Source organism: Hippoglossus stenolepis, chromosome 6 (assembly GCF_022539355.2).
Source record: "Hippoglossus stenolepis isolate QCI-W04-F060 chromosome 6, HSTE1.2, whole genome shotgun sequence".
Taxonomy (NCBI): Eukaryota; Metazoa; Chordata; class Actinopteri; order Pleuronectiformes; family Pleuronectidae; genus Hippoglossus; species Hippoglossus stenolepis.
This window is the reverse complement of record NC_061488.1, coordinates 14313144-14335966: the sequence shown is the minus strand read 5'-3', so window position 1 is coordinate 14335966 and position 22823 is coordinate 14313144. Positions and strand designations below refer to the sequence as shown.

General features: G+C 42.5%; 1 protein-coding gene across 1 annotated transcript; it reads right to left on the bottom strand.

Moving 5' to 3' along the window:
- Positions 1 to 2369: 2369 nt before the first annotated feature.
- slc6a17 (solute carrier family 6 member 17) lies at positions 2370 to 22823 on the bottom strand. The gene is made up of 12 exons (XM_035160435.2): positions 22431 to 22823; positions 17772 to 18199; positions 13851 to 14008; positions 12520 to 12646; positions 11108 to 11289; positions 10168 to 10278; positions 8621 to 8862; positions 8326 to 8518; positions 7533 to 7725; positions 7290 to 7449; positions 6951 to 7113; positions 2370 to 6845 (listed from the first exon to the last, which is right to left on the bottom strand). Exons 2-12 carry the CDS (start codon positions 18070 to 18072, stop codon positions 6483 to 6485), a joined length of 2193 nt encoding a protein of 730 aa, XP_035016326.1. The 5' UTR covers positions 18073 to 18199; positions 22431 to 22823; the 3' UTR covers positions 2370 to 6482.

Genomic DNA, 22823 nt, shown 5'->3' with positions numbered 1-22823 from the left:
TTATCTGTATGTGATAAAGTTGATTTGACAAGTTTAAAGATAGCCTGCTGATAGACAAAACGAAGATACAGTGTGAACAAATGATTTTACATGTGAACAAATGAAAAGCAGGCAGCTAAAACCATAATGAACACCAGATATGAATTGAAAAACAAATTGGAACAAAGGAAAATTTGATAAAATATTTGTTTTTAATGTTTAGTATTTGACACTAGCTTAGTAAAATAAGAAGGATAACAGAGGATTACTGGTTGTATCCTGTTTACTTACTGGAGGTTTTGTTTTGATGCTTTACATTGACGTTATGACACATTCACACAACAATCTTTGCAGTCGTGCAGTTTTTATCTACTGGGCAGACGATCCAAGCATTCAGACCTGAACCCCTTCTGATAAAAAATCCATTTCCAAAGCATGAAATCACTGTCTGTCCCTCTAACATGTGGCATGTGGCCCCCTTCACTGACAGTGCTTTTAAATCGAGCCTTGTTTGCAGTGAGACGAGCTGATCAGTAATGAGCTGTTGCGGCTGTCGGCTCAGTCGTCTGGACAGGCCTCACACAGGACCATCTGGCCTCGGCTGTGGGAGCTGACAGCAGCTGAAAGAGCCATGTGAGAAAATGACTGATGGATCGACGCCCGCGCACTCTCAACCTGCCAGGAAAGTGCCGCTCAAAGTGTGAAAAATATCCAGGGACGGCCTTTTCCTGGACCAGGTGGCGGGGCAGTGGGAAAATGGGAAGTGGCCTCTTGGCTTCTTGTGCTGTTTTTAGATAATCATCTGTAAAGGAAGCTGCAGGTGGGATTCCCATTAATATGCCTGCATATGCACTGTGTGTGTGTGTATGTGTGTGTGTGTGTGTACTATCAAGTCACCGCAGCCTATTTGGGTCTCATGTGCTGTGGTGGGAAATGATTTGTTTACAGGATACAGAATAGTTTGACGTTCTTCAAAGTTCTACAAAGTGTACCGGACAGCTGACTCAAGAGGGGAAGTGTGACGCAACCAGGGGAGACAAATAGCTTGATATTTACACAACCTGTGTGGCCAAAACCAACATAGCAGCAGCAGCAGCAGCAGCAGCAGCAGCAGTCCCCGTTTTATTGGAATACTAAGTGCATCACTCTATAGACTCCAAGATGGCCCGTGGGAGTGGAGAGGCATTTTATTAAATCCACTTCTCAGCAGAAGCGAAGCTTCAATTAGACTGGAAGACTCATCTCAGTCATTTCTCAAAATCGAGTACATTAAAACTCCATGAGTCACGTGTTTACAAATGGCAACGAGAACATTTTCACACCATTGCGAGCACTGATGTTCTGCATCTGAACGCCACCGTGAGCAGCCGTATGGAGCCAGCAGGGGATGGAGCTCGCAGCCCTGCACACGACCACAGTGGAGCTCATGGTGCTGTTGTAGGTTTAACTGGAGATGGTGGAAAACCCTGAGGGCGACCAGACCAAACTGCAGCTTCCATTTCTGACCCAGTGTCTGCCACAGCGGGACACAAACCCAATCTAGTTGGGGGAAGAGGGTTTTAAAAAGGAGCCACAGGGGTAAAGTCGTCCACAGAGACAAAGTTAGCTGTGGTGGATGATGAGGGAGGAATGAATAAAAACGTCCTCTTCGGTTATTAAATAGAAATATACAACAATTGATTATCACTTTATCATCAGGAGCAGGCTAATACACAGATAAGAATGAGATCATCTCTTGACTGTGGTGACAATTTATAAAGAGACAATGAAATGCCACTGCTGTGAACAGGCCTTTCCCAAAGAGCTGCGTCATAGTGGTAAAACATAAAGATTCTTAGAGAATCTACTCAGCCTGTAGCGGTGATTTATTCAATGGAAATAAAACTGTAACACAACACAACTCAACTTCTGCAGCGTTTAATATATTTTTTTCCAAATTGAGAATTGATACATGAGTATATTTTACTGCTTGATCTTGGTTTTAAATCTTATCTCCAATTGGTGAACTCTCTCTTTAAATGCTGTCTGGTATCAGTTCTTTTACATAACTCAAATTCTGCTTCTTCTAAAAATATGTCCTCTACTTGCCTCTCACACACATGTATATTGTCATACACCTCCTCCGTACTTGCTATAAAGCATGTGATCTATAATATTTGATAAAATATATGATTGATAATAAATTAATATTAAACTTTGAATTAGTAGGAAGTCATTTTACCCATCGATGTGCTTAGGATGATAAAAATGTTCCTCATGGTTAGAAGTTATCTTACCGAGCGCCTCTGAATATTTATTATGAGTAAAGTTATTAACGTCACATAAGTATAAATAAAACTCAACAGCACATCACTGCATTCGAACCCAGAATAAATTACACAGACAACATGTTTCTGTTTCATAAAAGTGGTGATTTTAATTTCCGGTCCAAAAAACTAAAGTTTCTGACGTTCTGTTACAGTCGAACATTCCTTCGTGATGGTGTTGCCAGTTTTGTGCTGGAAACCACCGCAGCTCCAGTGAGAAACAATAAGAAGAGATTGCTTACATTAGAGGTCCCAGGTCACTGTAACAACAGGATTTAATCTACCGGATTAGATCAGCAGCACACAACACTGACAGAGGAGAAAGAAACCACACATTTAAACATCAAAAACCTACATTTACACACACACACGCACACACACTCGGATACACACACAGTCACAGTCACTCAGCTATTTGGATTGAGAACAACCACACACTAACACCACAAATCAACAGACTCTAAAGTAACATTACCTACAGTACAAAAATCAAAAATATCTCAAAATATACAATTATTATTTACAGCTCAAGTTTACATCCTGTCACTCTTACTATAGATGCTCAGTGTGAATTCATCAGAATGTACATCAATATGTACAGATTAAATACATCATCTTAAATACTATAAATATAACTATGGTTTGCTCACATAAAGACTATCTGCACATAAAATAAAATACACTATTACTCTACCTTTGTTGAGATAATCGCAGTAACTGAGTTAAGCTCTAGAAGTTGCTCTGTGGCACGTAATGCAACACAGCCGACACATGGACGATACAAAAAGACCCTGGAGTTGGGCTCTTCAATAATAAATATTAAATATCACAATATCCTATTCACTTGAACAGTATTCGAAATAATTTATTAAATATTAGAGGCAAGACCTGCTGTGCCTAGACTGGAAATAACTTGTAATTCTATCAATAGCAGTGAATAGAGGAAAATAAAAAACTCTGTGCTCTTTGTGTGAGATCCACCACATCAGTAGTTTGTCAGACTCCATCTTTATATCGTGCACATCAGTCTGTAACTACAGCGACAGAAACTACTGGTGCAGTTAAGCGTCCAGTGAGGATGGCAGTGCAGAGAGCAGCTTCACCCTCCACTGACCTCTCGGCAGATGCAGGAATCAGACCATAACTAACGTGATCTACAAGTGTCTGACTCTGTATTTTCTGATCCTCGAAACAGACATGAAGCTCACTTTTGTGCTCACGTTCCTGTGCTTCCCCTAAATGTGCTTTTACTCCCGAGCCAAAACTTTTTTTACACAGGTGAGAGCCTTCACCTGAGGCCACAAGTCGATTGGCCATTAAACATCCAGTATATTATCACAGAAGATTAACATTAACAGTTGTGCACATACTCATTTGTAAGGTCCTAACTCCTTCAAAATGGAGACCAACCCTCCATCCATTATCTGTGCTGCTGACAGGTCGCCAGCTTGTCATTAGAAAAACAGAAACATTCACTCTCAAAGCAGTGGCTGATTAACAGTGTCCAAATAACCTAACTGAAATCCGCATGTTGTTGGACTGTGGGAGGAAGCCAGAATAACTGGAGAAAACCCATGCAGACATGGGAAGAAGGTGTCAACTCCACCCTGGTCTAACTGAGATTCAAACCAGCAACCTTCTGACTGTGAAGCGCTAGGATTAACTGCCTGTTACAGCTCACAGGCCTGGGTCAGCACACAGAGTGACGACAGTACCAACCAAAGGAATGGAAGCATCAACCAACACATGTTTTCAAAATCATTAAAAGCCAGATTATAGCCCCTTATGACCATATCGGTGTTTTGTATTAACATGTATAAATAAATATATTGAAATAACGACTTCTTCAGTTTCAGGATCCTTGTTTTCTGCAAGCTGGCTCACACTGTCATGTCTGACTGGGACACTACAACTGAACAGAGGCCACTTTAATCTAATCAGCAACTCTTGTGCTTTTACTGTACCTAATACACTAATAATATCCTCTAGGATAAGATACATTAGACAGTGACTTGTGTCTCTTGTATATACACAGTACATGCTGTATTTACTGAATATGTATAAATATTGCTTATCTATTCAGTGATGGTATTGGAATGATAAATGTTTAACCTCCACAGAGCCTTTTTTGCCAGATTTGTGCTTCACAAACAACTCCAGGGTCTCTGACTAATTAAAGTGCTCAAGTGAACGAGATGTCGACAGTAACGCGGGATCAAGAGAAAGGAAGAAGAGAAAAGCATAAGGCGATACAGACGACGGAGATGCTGCTCAGGCACCAAAACAATGTGACTGTGCTTCACACTACATCTGTTCAGTCTCAAGTATCTGTGTTGTCTCAGGGAGGGGCCACAGGAGACCGCGTGTCACTGGCTCCCCCTGCTGGCCATCAGAGACACCCAGTGGTGAGGACCAAACATTATTATTCCAAACATTTACATCATGGTACATTTTTCACATCACACCCTTCCACATACATTGTCATACAATATTATACATTACAAAATAAAGAGCTTTAAGTTTTCCACAAAAAAGACATCAAAGTGTATATCGTAGTGCTTATGAAATGACGTCATTGAGGAATGTACAACAATTAGGCCCGAGACATCAACCTCTCAGGGAGGAGATGGGATTGGTCCACAGCGTGGCAGTGAACCTCTTGTTAAATGCACTGTAGCATTAATATCATTGAAGGACATGGACAGTAAAATGTCTCATCCCTGTATTGCTGAACAAACAGATGTGCAGGTGGAGCAGACAAAGCAAGGTGCCAACTCTTCTCTTTCTCCTCCACATCAGAAGAGGATCCGTATCTATGGTGCGTTGCCACGGCATCCCCCGGGTAACACAACTCTATTTTTAACCAGGCAGGGTCACCGGGAGCTCTCGTTCAGCGGTGGACGACAACACACTAACATGCACATCTGCCTGCGCACAAAGACAAAACTCACATAACCTATTCCTTCTGTGTCTGCCTCTCTAAGCCGCTCTGCTTATCTCTACCTGTGCACCGTCACCTCTGTCCTTCTAAGGCATTGATTAAAAATGGAATCGCTTGATTAAAGTGATTGATTCAAATGGAAAAGCTTTGTCTGACCCAGCTGCAACTGGAGCGGCACAGAGAGGATGTGTGCAGAGCCTTGTTTTTATCGAGGAGGAGATTGTTTAAAAAGAAAAGTGCGTCTCTGTGTTCAAGCGCAGAGATGCTCTAACGATAGGGGGCGTCTGTGCTTCAGTGTTGATGGAAAATAAATGAGGACGCGAATAGTTTCCGCTGGTTTTGCACTACAGTGGTGTATATACACGATTTACGGTGACATCTCAGACTACTGCACGACACATATGTATAGTATTCTACACCGGTGGGGAAAAGGGGAATAGAAGGAGATCCCCAGCTTCACGAGGACCCTACTTTGACTGGTCATTATTGCTGATGCATGATAGGCACAATAAACGTGAAGATATACTAATGTGCTTGTAACACTGTGTACACGATCAGAATCACTTATTACACACTGCTATGGATGCGATGGAATCATTTTGTCATACACTGTACATGAGAGACGTTCCCATACAGCGATAGAGATTAGGACAAAGATGAGTGTGTTTCGTTTTCGGAGTCTTCTTCCACCCTGTCCCCACAAATAACAATCCTCTACAGCCGAACCGGAGTAAGATGATGACCTCCCAGAGCTACGGACATCCAGCTGTCTCAAAAAAGAGCCTTCTCCAGACAGGTAAACACGTGGGATTACATTTCAGTATAACATTAATCATCTGGTGTTGCACACACCTTAACCTCGGCCAGAGCTTATTACAAAACAAAGCCTGTATGTAAGCTTCATTCCTCCGTCTGTTGCCCCCTCTATCCCCCTCTCTCTGCCCCTGTAATATCTTGACAGATGAAATAGCTCATCATATCTGGTGAGACTCACATTCCCATGATCCCTTCATCTCAGCCGGGGTCGATGGGCAATCAGCAGCATGAATCCTTTGATGGGGAAGAACCATAGGACCAGAGAAGGGGGGACAGTGGGATTCAGCTCTGGGGGTTAAGGTGTGATGAACGCTGCAACAACTGGCAGTGAATTTTCTCTCCTTCTTGACTTCCTCTGCTCCTCCCTCTCTTCCTCTGACTCCCTCTCTCGAAGCAGGGCCGGGGGTTTAACTGGCGGGAGGATCAACAAGCTCAGTGGATCATAGCTCAGACTCCGGCGAGCCGATGTTCTGGTAGCCCGTCTTGGTGCTGGTGCCGTAGTTGGTGTTGGTCATCTCCTGAGTGCCGCCAGGGCCCAGTTGGGCACGGTGGGCGGGCATCGGGGAGGGAGCCTCGCTGGGGTTCTTGCTGAGGATGAAGCGCTGCTCGTCCTGCTCTTCCAGGTTGGAGATCTCCTTCATCATGCCTTTACGGTAGGAGACAGACAGCTTGTTGGAGCCGTCTGAGATCAGGTTGAAGTGGCGGACGAGGAAGACGACGGGTAAAGGCAGCATGGCCGCAAAAATGAGGGCGTAGGCCATGGCTAAAGCCCAGGGGGGGTAGCTATGGAAACGCTCTGCGCCCTGGCAGCGGGAAGAGAAAGAGAAAGAGACAAAGAGGTATGAAAAAAAGGGAAAGAAGAGAAGGGAGAGAACACAGTCATAGACAGGAGAAAACTGAACACTGACCTCGGCCTCCACCCAGGCGTTGTATCCTGCAGGACTCACAGCCATCTCAATGACAGTGGAGATGATGAGCAACACCAAGATAGCTGGAGAAACGTACCTCCACATGTAGTAATAGAAAGAGTAGGGCCTGAAACCAAGCATGTCCTCCAGGTCCTGCATGAACCTGTGAAGGAATGAAAGAAGGAATAATAAATGTCCCATCAGATATATGTCTTTGACCCAACATCCTAGATGCCACTGTGCTGACTAAATTAAACACACTCTAGGTAAGAAAAACATATTGATCTGTGGTGAACATTTCCTTTAAAATGAAGGGAAAAGTGATGAATATAAAGTTACCTCTTAGTGCCATAGATCCAGGCTACAGAGATGTTCTCCAGGATCACCACCACAGTGAGAGGCAAACCAGCTGAGTAGTCGTCAAACATGGTGACAAAGTAGTTCCCTGAACGCTGCACAAACAGCAGGCCTAACAGGAAGGCTATGACACAGCAGGCCACTGAGGGAGAGAAGAAGAAAACTGTCAGAATCTGAGATCAAGTAAAAATAATTTAGATTTTAACAACCAGAATCCAGACTCACCACACAGGATCTCCTTGCGGATCTTGAAGGCATCCAGTATGGGCGTGGTGATGCCGGTCATGGTGCCGATCATGCTTCCTAACCCCAAGTTGATTAGCATGAAGAAGAACATGACGGACCAGAAGGGACTGGCGGGGAAATGTGTCATGGCCTCTGTGAAGGCAATGAATGCCAGGCCTGTGCCCTGAACAGCCTGGATGATGGAGAGAAGGAGGTGAAGAGGTTTACGCTTGTCAAGGATGGCTAATGTGCTGCTTGAAAAAAAAACTACTTCCATTAATTGATGTGATATTAGATGACACTTAAAATCCCACCTTCACCAACAAAGGAGAAAAAAAGGGGAAAAGGAAATGATCACAGTGTCCGAACAATATTTCTTTACATAACATTGAAAACTCAAGAAAATGGACGAGATCTGTTTCCTTGAAGTTGTGACAAATATTAATATAAATTGGAAATGAAGACAAATAACATACTAGAATGGCACTCAGTAAAGCGCATACCGCAGCCAAGGCCAAACAGTCCGCTTAAATAAAATCAAGCTGCACCAAATGTTTACACACTCATAGATACATTTTAAACAGAGTGAAAAAATATTCCTTGACCTGCCCCCTGATCCAGATCCACACCAAAATGTAACGGTTTCTGCCCAGAACCATAACACATCCTCTCACAAAGTTTCATGGTAACCCGCTCAGTTGTTTTAGCGTAATCTTGCTTAAAAACAAACAAACAAACAAACAAACAAACAAACGGAGAGGGAGGAGAACATGAAAACATCTGGCTCACTGACCTTGTTGAGTTCGTCCTCCAGGAGGCAGGCGTCCAGGCCCAGCTGGTCGAAGCTGTCCTCCTTTACCGTCTTAATGACGCCGTACATCTCTTCGTAGTCCTGGGCAGACAGATGGGAGAAGTTGATGTGAGGTGGGATGAGCTCTTTGCTCAGCACATCGGTGCTTAGGAAGCCCAGGATCCTCTCTGCATTCCTGCACATTAGAGATGTGGAGAGGATGTTCGGGTTAGGGAGGGAAGGTTAGAGTGAAAATCAGGAAAGCCATGCAGCGTGTGTTACAGTGTGACACACTCACTCGACGACACACTTCTCGTTCATTACGTTCGCCTTGAAGCCCAGCACAGCAAACACGACTAAAGTGGCCAGGATGGACGTAACAAAGTTGATGATGGAGACCAGCAAGGCATCGAAGTGGCAGTTGTTGTCTCGCTTGTTGTAGCTGGAGAAAGCGATGACGCCTCCAAAGCCCAGACCGAGGGCGAAGAAGACCTGAGTGGCTGCTTCTCTCCACACCTGCGGCTCCAACATCTTTTCCAGCTGAAGACAAGAGGAGAGAAAAAGATCAGTGATGGATTACATCATATTTATTGTCATTCATCATGTTCTCCTCTCAAGTAGCTACATTATAGTTATTACATAGATATTCTTGATAGATAGATAAATGGATATCTGCCTCCTTGAACACACGACTGACAGCATATTCACAAATTCTAAATATATTTTTGATTCTTCTTTTATTTATTATTTTTTTCTTCTTTTTTCAATTTTTATTTGGGTTCTTTGTCCTTTTTCTTCTTGTATTTGGAAAAATGTATTTGTTATAACAGCCACATTTAAGTCTGTGGATACAGAAATATTCAGTAAAAAGTCTAAATTCTACAAACAATACCTGGTTTATCTTTAATATACATATTGTATTACAACAGTAAATTCTACAACTACCCCTGTTGCAATACATGGCAGTATGAAGTCAACTTACAGTTCCACCAAAGGCTAAAATGTTGATCTCACAGTGAAACGTAAAAACCATGAATCCATGGATCTGCCATATTTTTGTTGTTTCCTACTCTTCTTCCAACTACAAATGAACTCACATTGCATGATCACAGATATCAGATAACTACACAGCAATAACCTCGTCAAGGAGGTGATGTTTTCACCCCATTTGTTTGTTTGTGAGCAGGATTACACAGAAACTGCTCAACAAATTTCCACAAAACTTGGTGGAAGGATGGGACAAGAAAGAACACAGTCAATTATTGAGCAGATCCGGACAAAGCTGTGAATCAAGGGAATGTTTTTTCACTATCCTCCACATTGACAGATGGGGTGTCTTAAAACTTTTCCAACAATTTATGTGAGAATAATCCATTAATCCAGGCTCATTTATGAGCCAGTGTCATTTGGGTGCAAATTTAAATCCTATAAAGTGTTGTAGTTCACAGTAAGTAACACTGCTCCTATTAACTGTGCATTTTGGTATGCCACCACAGACACCACTAGAGGGAGACATCAACCCAACACTTGACATAATAGGGTTGTTTATGTTTATGCTCTATGAGGAAATGTGAGTGGTGTAAGTGGTCTAGGTGCTGGAACCATCAGCTGCTCAAGGCTGAACAAAATCAAGTTAAATATGTGCTCTGCCAGTAATCCGTGTATGAGTGATCAGCACTGAGACGGCAGCCGGCTTCAGAATTCATTTTGCCCTCCAGCACCACACACTTACATGTTAGAGAAAGCTCTCTCCATTGTGTAAATTTCACCAACATCCTGCTGAGTTAACCCTCTTTTAGAATTGCACCTTCGCTGAGCCAAAATGGCCTCCGTTTTTCATCTCACCTTGGGGGTGAACATGTGAGCGATGCCGTCCACTGCTCCTTTCAGCATCAAACCTCGTACCAGGAAACAGAAGAGCACCACGTACGGGAACAGGGAGCTGAAGTACATCACCTGAGAGAGAGAGAGAGAGAGAGAGAGAGAGAGAGAGAGAGAGAGAGAGAGAGAGAGAGAGAGAGAGAGAGAGTCAAGTACATCACACAGTGTTGCCATGGACACAGTTTTCTGAGGCCCCACACATGAAGGAGGAACTGTGACAATACACTCATAAACACACACACACATACACAATGAACATATCCCAGAACTATTTTGTGTTTGCTTGGCACTAAATCTGTGAAATCCGACCAAATGTGGAGAAGACTCCTTGAGGTTTATGGAGATGAGTCAAAAATCCTTCCTGCAGCATTGTGGGTAACCACCGCAGCACATACAGTACTATGATAACTGGATCGCCAATTTTAGCGTTAGAAAACAAAACGTGTCAGACCTCGGCGATCGACTCACTGTTTATCTATCGAAGCAGCGGGCCGGATGTTGCGATGTGGAACATGACTCACTCTCTGGATCGACATAACAGGCTGTTGTTGCCAAAAGGAGCGTTTTTCCCATCCTTTTCCATCCTGTCTTTGCTTGGTTCAGTTTAAGCTTATTAATGTTGCATGTCTCTCTCCTCCATAATATAGATGAGATTCCAAAAATAGACAAGTGCTGGCGAGAGACTTTAGCATATTATCTATGACTGAAAAGCATCAGCACAGTGGATAAAACACTCGCCGATAAGGATCATTGATTAGAAAAAGGATTTCAAAGCTTTTGCTGAAATGATGTTTTGTCTACGTCTTCACACAGAGTCTATGCTGTGGTGAGTTACGTGCACAGAGTTAATCTCTACAGTTTGCAGGCTCTGCTGCTGCTGTGAAGCCACAGACACCAGCCGTACCTTCCCAGAGGACTGGATGCCCTTGATGACAGCCAGGCAGACCAAGATCCAGGCCACCAGCAGGGACAGGGTCATCTTCCAGTTCAGGCCACCGGTGTCGTCGATGGAGCTGGTTATGTTGAGAGTCTGGCGGTACCAGAAGTAAGTGGTGGCTGAGCTCTTCTCACACTCTGGCTCCACAACTATAAGAGTAAAGAGAAAAGTAAGGGAACTGGCTTAAACAATGCTTAAACTATAATTTGTTTTAATTCAGAGAGGTTATACGTACTTTTTGAAACAGATCAACTTGTTTAAAGTATTTATAATATTTGTGGCATTTGTCTTGATTTAACGCAGTAAAATCTAATATGACTTATCACTGTTGTTCACTTCCAGAAAACCAATAAAATAAAATTCAAATCCTCTACTGTACTGATTTTTTCACCTTTCTTCAAGCTCTATATATAAATGTGTGTGTGTGGACTTATTTTTACATAATATCCACAAGTCGAAAAAAAAGATTAGTCAATTGACATTAAATGAATTCCCAATGATTTTGATACTTTATCTGTCCTTTATATCCAGTTGTTTTCCAAGCAAAATCTTTGAATAAGTTACTTTCTGCTGTAAAAAACTGTGAGTGGCATTTTTTGTATTAATTTCGATTAATCCAGGAAATAATCTGCAGATTTTGTGATAATAAAAATTGCAGCCCTAATAAGAAGAATCTTCCAGTGTAGTGACTGAATGTAAAATCTTAATTTGTCAAGTGACCAGTGACTAGCGCTCAGATATATGTAGCGGAGTAAAAAGGACGAAATAGAAATACAATTGTAAAGTGCATAATAAGTGCACATGGGTAAATGTCAGCTCTGCCCATAGCCAAACAAAATTCTATATATGAATACTCTATCCCGGCTCCATTCTTAACCCTAAGAAGAGGCGACATCCTGCCCTTGAATGCTAATAAAAGCTGATGCACTTTATGATGCCACAGCCCTCTCCACAGGCTGCCACCCATTCGAGCTCCTGACACTGTGGTCTGGGTCACACTCTCTGACAGACCTCACCAACAGAGCTGCTCTGTAGGATGAAGTGCAGGGACAGCCAGACTACAGAGACAGCTCAACCACTTCTCTGTTAGTCAGCAGAGACACAACTGTGCACAGCCACAGCGAGACGAGGAGCGGCTTCGAAGCAAAGACACGTTCAGATTTAAGCAGTGTAGTGTTGGGCTGCCTGTCTGCGTCTGCTGGGATACTTTGCTGAATACATACAGAATATATGTCTTGCAGGACTCTGAAGCATTCACTTCATTTTTTCTCTATTTGATGTCAAAGGCTGAACAATGAAACACTATGTTGTGTTTTTGCTGTTCATCTCTGTTAAACTTTCAGCTGTGTTGTGCAGTGTATTGTGTTCTGGTGACTCACTGGCTTGGGTTCCATTTATCAGGATGGGGCACTCAGCCCAAGGCAGTGGAAACTGGAAGGACTGGACGAAATAGAAGATGCTCCAGCCGATAATCACGTTATAATAAAGGCCCACAAAACCGCAAACCTGAGGGGGAATGAGAGGAAACAACAACACGTGTCACTCCTGAAGAGACAATATACAAGCAGCACAGCGGAGGAGCAGCCAGCGGGTTTGTGGAGGTGATTACCTCTTCTTGAGTCAGGGCACACAGCTTAAGCTGGAGAGCGTATGAATTATTGAGCCGTTTGCTCTCAGCAGCCAAGGCTGGGGTCCTGTTTGAGAAGGTGTTTATTTATAGCTGCTGAATCTCCCTGTGCCACCTCCGAGCTGCCACACGCCTCACTGCCCCAGGCCAAACCTCTCCCCCTCCCTCATTGACACTAAATTGATGAAATCCCTCTCACGACGACTGACAGAAACAGTGACGCAGTAGATCACTGACTGAGCGGCTGAATGAATATGTTTTTATGCTGCTGAGGAGGTGGGGACATGATGGGTCACTACTCCTGCTGATGATGGGGACATGTTATGACAGTGATGGGGACTGGTCTTTGGATGCCACTCGCTGTAAAGCATCAAGAGGAAGTAACGTGAGAAGGCAGAGGACTGAGGTCTGCAGCACGTTTGTTGTCTCTGTGTAACGCTGAGCCGAGCTGTGAAAGTGAGACAAATTAAATCCAGCTCCAATCCAGTGACATGGAGACACTGGTCATAAATATACATTATATTTCTTCACAGGGTACTTTAACTGTCATGCTCAATAATTACAGCTTCCACAATACTGAGTGGCATTTTGTAGAGAGATCATGAATTGTCACCAATATCTTTATTAATGGTTCATTAACCATGTTTGATTGTTTACCAGATCAGCTTTAAAATACAAAAGACATTGTGTCGTGTCCCTTTTGTTGGTGCATGTGTATCTTCTGTAATTGAAGCTTTGCTTAATTGTTTTACAGTCTCAATGACTTTAAAGTGGGAAAAACTGTTTTGCCAATAACAGGACCTCAAAGGTTAGTATGTCATCAGTATATCAGTCGTACACAGCCATTTTACAGCCTATTTATTAATCCTATGTGGTTTTAATGTTTAATGACTCAATCACAGATTTTAGATGTCCGTGCTTTATATAAACTTACATGTAACAATCTGGCTATAAAAAAATAGCTGCAATATCTTTCATCTTTATGTACAGTCTTGTCTACACAGCTATTGTACAGATCTTTATGTTTCTCAGATAATTAATTTTAATTTCAGTTTGTGATAATGAATTAATGTCGACACTTACCATCAGGCTGGAAACTCCGATGCCTCCCAGCTGCGGGTAGACATAGTTCCACACTCCGATGCTGCCGCGCCTGATCCTCTGACCCACCGCCAGCTCCAGGAAGAACAAGGGGATGCCGATGAGCAGGAGGAGAATAGAGTAGGGAACCAAGTAGGCACCTGAGACAGAGGGAGGTCAGAGGGAGGAGGAATTATTGCAGAATCTACGATGCTTTGATCATTTTTTTGTGATGGAAATCCATGTGTAGTGAAGGACAAAATCTGATGGTCCAAATAGAAGCTGGGACATAATTAATTTCTCTCCTTCTGGTTCTATTTTGAGGATTATTCTCTCTATCCACTGCTCTAATTTCACCGTTTCCACTCCTGTCTTCTCCTTTTCCCTTTCACACTTTCGCTTTCTTCATCTTCAATTTCCTTTCACCACTTTGTCAGATAACATTTTTTTTTTTTTGCAGAGGGAACAATGGAGAGAGAGAGACAGAAAGCACGTTCAGACCTGCTTACGTCAAGACATGAATGGACACCATGGTGACAAAACCATCCAGAGCCATCGAGGACGGGCTCACACTGATGGACAGCCGCTGTTTCCAGATGAAAAACAAATGACTGTGATGTTTGACTCAATCAGACACACTGATAACGTTGTGAGTGGCTATTAGAGCTACAGCAGCAGACAGAGGAAACAAAGAGAAGAACACAGTGTTGTGTTACAGAGAGGTATTATTATGTGGACTGTTACAAGCGACTACTGTGCTGCTGCCGACTTTTACAGATCTTTGATGTCTATTCTGAGACAAATGCACCAGACAGAGGAAAAGAAAATGTGTTTGTGGGGAACTGTGGAGCTTTGTTTTTCCTACCAAATATCGCGTATGAGCCATGCAGGTGGAGAGACCTTATATGAATGTGTTACCTAGTGGTATATATATCACTAGGTAACACATAATAAGACAAATAGAATAAAATGTGAATTTAGACCATAAATATCCCTCTATTATCAGCTGACAATGGGCGAGAGGCATGGTGCAGCCCGAGCAGGAAGCCAGTGTGTCACAGGGTCCACATTGAGACGACAACCATTCACATTCTAAATCACACTTAATGTCCTGAAAATAAATGATTACAAGCCAGTTGTAATTAAAAGAAACCCTAACCCTAGGCCAAACAGCTCCCTTGAATCCAATGAAGCTGCTTCAGATTTCACAGACTCATAAATATCTGTTCCCTAAATGTACCTGCATTTTTTCATTAAGATTTACTCTCTGAGAAATCAAGGAAATATTTAAAAAATGCTCAATCTCACAATGTTAAAAGACGTGAAGAAGTGAAGATCCGGATCTGTCTCCAAATGTAATGGGTTGTTCCCTGACCCTTACTTCCTACTACCCCCAAGTTTCATGGTAATCCGCTCAGTAGTTTTTGCATAATCCTGCTAACAAACCAACCAACCAACAAACAATGATAACATAACCTGCATGTAAATGTAGTCTTAATAGAAGTAGGTTATCATTATCATGAGATTACTGTGGCGATATCAAACATTACATTTCAGGTTAGTGAATTACTGCATATTAGTTTGTCCCAGTTTTGATTATAATGACTATTTTTGAACATGTTTTTGCAGAACAGCCAATAAGGATCAAGTGGGAAGATAATCTTCATGTTTTTCTGTCCAACACTTTAATAAGACTATATTTATATCCTATATTTAGAAAATGAACAAAAAACAAATCAAACTAAATTATATGTGTAAGTCTCTGGCAGTTTGTTCTTATAACGAGGACAAGCCCAGACAAGACAATGCAGCACCTATACCACTGAGTCAGCGGGGGATACACACTCTACTGCACACGCTGTGATTAAACTGTGCAAATACACACACACACATTCAGCTTTGTTATATCATGCATTTCAAATACCCTCTTTACACACACCTCCCACACAAGGTCGCACCCACAATGGTGAGAGCCCAGAAAATCAATGTTTACTCTTCCACTTCATACATCTTGGCCACAACCCTTTCATCTCATCGTAATACCAGTAAATCAAAATACCGATCAGATAAGGCTGAGAAATCTGCAAGAAAAACAAATACAGATTAGACTGGAGGGTCTCCCGATATGATGCTAAACCTCTCAGTGGTACCACATTATTCGGAGGAGAAAGTTCCTCATCTTGTAGCTGCTGGCGGCTCAAGTTCACTGAGAAACGTTGAAGAGACTGCTCCTGTGACTTGTGCGATTAGTTGGCTAATTGGTTGACAGGACGCAATTTATCAAAGAGGAGGAGGCTGCATCTCCGTCAACATGTGAACTGAGAAAGAGGTTTAAATAAAAAGTGAGAGAGTACTGCATCAAATCAAATTGTATTTGTATAGCCGATGTTCACGAATCACAATTTGCACCATGGGGCTTAACAATCTGTACAGGGAGCTACATCCTCTTTCCGTAACCCTCACGTATACAAGCCATTATACTGATAATTATTGAATACTAAAACTAAAATTAAAACTCTATGAAAATGTAGACAAAATTACGCATTAAAATATGAAACCAATGTTAAAGGAAGTTTTCCCTTGGAAGGTTTTATACAAGACATATTTTTTATTTGACTCAGTCTTCATGATCATATCACCACCATACATTTCCAGCATCAGTCAATTATATCAAATTATTACCTTAAAGGAATGAAATTGAAATTTTGGCAATTGAGCTGTTTTGCTTTCTTGGCAGGAGTTAGATGTGAAGATCACTTCTCCCAGCAGCTTAGCTTAATTAGCATAAAGGCTCTTCCACCAATATTTATACATGATGTGAACAAACATAGCAACAAACTGAATGAATGTTTTGCACACAAAAGTTGCTGACATCATCCCTTATAAACCAATTTAACGTAATTTTAAAATCAGTTTAAAATAGTAGCTTCCAATGTCAATCTGTCACATGCAAACTGCATATCAATCAAACCCATGTGTTCAACCCCACTTTTTAGTCAAAACAGACGTTTTATTCATTAATGTGTTTTAAATCATTTATATGCCTGCCTCACCTCATCCGTTTTCTATGCTTTTTGTTATTTTGCAAATATTGGAAATTGGTGTCCAGGTTTCGTATTTTTCATTTACACATTTTATTCAGTGTCCACGTATTTTTTCCACATTCCAACAGTTGGAACAATGACTTCACAACTCGGGAAATTGGACATTCCGAGGAGCACGATATTGCACAGTTACTCCTTAGACTGTCAGCAGATGGCAAATGGATCCACAAAAAAATATGTAGCACAGTTTAATCAGTGCAAAATGTTCACGTCCTTTGGTGAAATGTTCAGACATTGACAAATGTTCGGACTCCGCCGCCCCCACAGAACGCGGAATTTCCAGAGCAGTAACCACTGACCATATCTGGTACTGACCATAATAACAACTGTAATTGCTGCAGTGTTTATTTCTATAATGTGATGCAAAATTCTGGTTTTATGAGATAACTCTTTACATCACTGAACTCCACAACAATCACCAAGGCTCCTGGGCTTTCTCAATCAAATCATGTGTGAGTAGTTGCCAGACTCCAACAGGATCCTGGACAAGACTGTGGACAGCAAACAAATCCCCTATTCAAGTGAATGAACAAAATCAAACATACAATTTAATTTACTACTTCCATATGGTCATTTATTTTACAGGACTAATACAAAAAAGCTCACATAAACAGCCATGAATTCTTCATTGTTACCAATTAGTCAGCACCCCGAGGGTACAGATGTTACCTATGGGTGGCACAATTAGAAACTTCCAGATCTGGGAATGTTAGTGCACTTTGCACATTGGACTGAACAAAACTTTCAGATTTCTGTGGCTCAGACAGACACTGAACTGCTCAAATGCAACAGAATCTCGTACAGACATCATTTCACCTACCTCCACCGTTCTTCTGGCACAGATAGGGAAACCTCCAGACGTTACCCAAGCCCACAGAGAAGCCAACCTGGGCCAGGATGTACTGGAGCTTGTTGTTCCAGGCCGGCCGGCCGTCCTCAGCGTCTGGGTCAGGGGAGGGCAGCAGGGCCTTTACAGGAGCAGTCGAGCCAGGGCTCAGGCCCATACTCATCTGACTGCTCTTATAGTCCATGGGGTGCTCCAGGGACAGCAGGTCGGCCACAGACTCAGTGACGGGCTCATTGCTGTGCTCCCGCTGGGTCACCTTGGTGTTCTTTGGCATGGCAGCAGCCCAGGAGGTCTTTCAGAGGGGTGAAGGTGTCAGCAGCAAGGAGAGCAGAGCGTGAGATCAGGAGGTGCAGGAAGATGGGAAGGTGCCGGGGAGAGAAAGTTGTGCTTTTATCTTGAATCTGTGAAGAAAAATGGTTGGAGACAGACAGTAAATGTAGGTGCTTAGTTAAAACTTTTGCACACTTTCTACTTATACCTTATATACTTAGACTTGTAACAAGACTTTCCATAAGGAGACACACGTTTTTCTCATAATGTTTTTACGTCATCATCTACCTTTAGACATCATTTCCCTCATTAACTAAATAAGCTGAATAACAGAACGTTCAAACTGGCAGATGACTACGATGGTTGAAGAATTGTCAAAGAGTTGAGGGACAGTAACCATTCCACCTTAAGAAGCGTAGATCACAGTAAATAAATAAAAATTTATTGACAACTTGATTTTTCCTTTTCACTATTTTCTGACATCTTAAATGAAATAAACAATGAGATTTATTGCCTTCGCCAAGGAGGTTGTATTTTCACCGATGCCCATTTGTTTGTTGTTTGTTTGTTTGCTAACAAGATTACATAGAAACAACAGAACAGATTTCCAAGAAACTTGGTATAGAAGGATGCAGTATGGCTCAGGGAAGAACCCATTAATGTGTGGTGCAGTTCCAGGAAATAGTTTTTCACTCTCTTCAACATTTTGAGATCAGGCGTTATTCAACATCTCCACTGTTTTTTGCAGGGAATAATTGATGGATGTTGATTAAAAAAATATATCAGGGATGCCTAGGGGACTGATGTCTATGAGTGTGTGAAATTCAGTGCAGCTTAGTTGAATTTAAGGGGACTGTTGGGCCTTGGTATTGGCTCTACTGAGTGCTATTTCAGCTATTTCACTTCTACAGTAAATCCACCAATATGCTACTGGATGATAAAAAGCTAATGAACTGGCTTAATCGCAAAATGTATCAATTAAGCTTTATGGGTTTTGTTGAATTCAAAATGTCCAAAGTTCTCTGGCTGTAGCTTCTCAAACGTGAACATTCGCTGTGTTTATTCTTCTTCTATGATAATAAACCAAATAGTTTGGGTTTAAAAAGCTGATTGAACAAACAAGATATCAGAATTTGCATTGTTGATCTTTGGGATACTGTGATTTTTGTATTGGGGTATTTATATAAATCAATCAATAAAAGATAATAATTGGTATTTAAGGCAGCATAATAGGAAACAGTCAGACTTATGACAAGTGACTATTTTGGTTCTGCTGCTCCTCCTATTATGGAGAAAACAGTATTTTACAGAGCACTTTAAGGCCATAAGTGAGGTATTTCAGTAATCCACTTCATTATGGTGAGTGAGACACAGATTGAATTACAATCCATTTCACAGCAGAGCCCATTATACTAAAGTTGAGTCATGTGAACAGCAGAGCCGTCTGGTGTCAGGGGAACACGCTGCAGTAAAACTATCGCCTCCGAGCAAAAACATCAGCTTCAGCTTCTTGTCTGCAGGTTGTTTTAACGTTTCAGTTGTTGTATTGAAAGAGTCCAGTGCTCCAGTATTAACTGGCTGTTGTACTGCATTTGTTTGGAGTGTTAGTGTCTCCACATTCTCTGGCATGTACTACTTTATCACAGGCCCTTTAGTAGTGCTACATAACTGTTTCCTTTAAGTCTCCTACAACAGAAACTGGTGTAAAGGTCTAAATCACATTGCAGCATATGAGCTACTGCATCTGAAATTCCAGGAGGTCTGAAACTCTTGTGAACATGAGGATTTTACAAATACCAGCTGCGATTTGTTTTAGCAGCAGGACTAAACCACTCAGATCCTTGTCTGAGATATTAAACAGTGATTAAAACAGTTCTATGGCGATTTATCAGCCAATTGCCCTCCTAAAACATTGTCAGACTCACAATGGTCAGTTTCTTACAGATAAAGCATGAAAGTACCAGTCTATCCTCCTTAACATAATTTCTAAAGACAAAGCATCTCTCTTTATCTCTGCTGTAAAACCCTATAATCTGGAGACATGATCGTTTTAAATGAAAATGAAAATTTGCAGCTGCAAGCACAAAATGACACGATGATTGACTGTGCTGAAGATGCAGCTGTGGCCTCGAGTTTACAGAAGCTGGCAGGAAGCTTCCTTCAACATCAAAAGATGAAGTGATGCTTTTGAGCAAGGCACCAAACCAACTAACTGATGCCACTGCCCACAACTCTGAGTGTGTGTTTGTGTGCTCATTGATCCCGGTTCCACGTGTGTTCACTACTTACAGATGAGTTGAATGCAGTTGAATTTTCCTGTGTGTAAAAGCACAGCTGGATAACAAACAAGTTTTCTTTTCTTCTTCCAAACAATAGTGTTTGAAAAGTCATGAAATCAACGTGAGGTCTTTAGCTTCTACTATAAATAAATTATAATTACCTAAAGGTCGGCTTTACAATAATAATATGTGTTTAAATACAAAATTACAGAGCTTCAAGAGCAGAAAATGACTGAAACGACTTTGTGCACAGTTTTCTGGTTTAGCTGATAAATGAGATCTGGAGACAACTAGGCAACAGAGATTAAAGCTCAGCTTTTATTCACGTTGACTTCTCAAGCAGGGTTGCCAGCTCTAAAGCCCACCCAGAGGCCACACCAGCAGCACGCACATCACATTCCTCAAAGGTGGCGACGAGCCCCTTGTAGTCACGACACACAGCAGCTCCGAGGCTGCAAGCTCGACAGAGATCCCGGAGCTGCAATGACCCTTTTCCCACAGCAGCCTACAACTACACAACACTGAGTCACCATCCAAAACTCTGTGAATGAGGTGTGGGGGCGACGGTGTGAATGTTTGAAAACAAAAATGCGTCTTTTTGTCAGGTTGCTGACCTGGATTTTCAGTTGTGTAGAGTTGGAGCTCCGGAAGGCTTGTCACACTCTATTTTTGCCCTATTTTCATATGAACGGAAATGTGGGTATAGTTAGTAACAACCAGCCCCATTTACTAACTATGGGTCGAGAAGATGGGGGCATCGATTTTCTGTTTGGCTGTTTAATCGTGTGTGGAGTGAAGGTTTTTCAATGTTGATGCAGAGACACACAAGCGACTTCACGACTTTCACAGTATGTGCTGACACAGATGGCCCATTAGAGAGAACGCCGCTTTCAACATCCACTGAACGACACAGTATTAGGAGTAATCAAGTGGCCACAAGTGGGTTTCTTTTCCATGATACTCTGCACGAGTGTACTAAAGAGATAACGATGCAAGGAATTAGAAGTGTTTAAGAACCTTGTGCTGCAGACACTTAAGTAGCCTACATGTGAGCTGTTGAAAGGCATTATGGGAGGCGTGGTAACAGACCCCTGTAACAAACATGTGCATAGGCCTCAGAGGCAGATATGTGTATTCCTGAAGCTCCACAGACAGTTGGGTGTTGATTATCATATACCTGCTCAGGTTCTCTGTTCCCTGCCACAAAGATATGCTCCACTTTTATCTAGTCTGGTTGCTAGGCAATGGCTCTTCCTGCAAAATTGAAATCCCGTCCCTGCAGCATCAGTGGTCGCCTATCTCTGCTCTCAACTTCTTAAACGGACAGGCGTGATATTTCCTGAAGGACGTCTGCAAACACCACGTAGCCTCTGTGACTGTGACTGTGGCAACGCTGCAGGAGGGAACAGTGGGTTGTGGGATCTGCTGCAGTGTGAATCCGGCAGCCAGACACAGGCAGATGCATGTTGGATTTAAAACCCTTTCTGGGTATAAACATGGAGTCATTGAAAACTATAAGATTGTGATGAACTACCTCTCACTGGGATTTGATCCGGAACAGCACAGTGATTGTGACAGGTTAAAAAAAAAAAACACTGCACCTGCACGTTCATGTTCAGGCATCCTTTAAAACACGTTACACACAGGCCCATGCACCAAAGCTGGGGGGCTGACTGTACGTTTTTATAACCTCTGATGCCACGTCAAGGTCAAGTGAATAACCCAAATAAAAGCAATGCAGAGATGCGCGCACACACACGCACACACACAACACCGATGTAAGGCAGCGTGGTGATCAGCAGAGAATCTGTCATATTCCAGCCGAACGGGGCCACACGCGGCGCGCCATCGTCAAAGAGGATAGAGGATTAATGTGCGACGACCACCGCCGGTGCTGCGACGAAAACAGCATTTTTTTCAGGTGATGAGGTGAAAACTGACTCTCGACTCTTATCAGCTGATTTGCAGGAGGAGAGGAACTAAAGCTGGTTATTCGCGCAATTCACACCAATGCGGACGAATTTATGTGGCACGGATGCATTTAAATCGATCACATGGTGGAAGTGGGTACAGCCGGTCTTACCGTGTGTCGTTTGCAGGATGGGCTGTAACGTCAGAGTGAGCGTGACGGGGTGAATCCAGAGAAGAGTGCACGGTGTCTTCATTCAGGCTCAGGCTCCAACATATCTGCGCGCAAAGAGACGCGAAATCACACCGCACCAGGGCGCATGGTGCGTAAAGTCTGACGCAGGAGCTGAGAGTCTGCCACACGTTACAGTAACATTCACCGTTGCAGGTAATGGCGTTTTTAACGACCCGTCACAGGACCCGCTCACACCTCTGGTTTCCACGTGGCTGTGGTTGTGTTGTGGGATAAATCCGCCGCCCACAGAACGCAGAAATTACTATGGCAAGTCACGACGAAGTCTGACGCAGGTTTGACTCACCCGCCGTCCGTGCGTACGTCAGCAGCTCA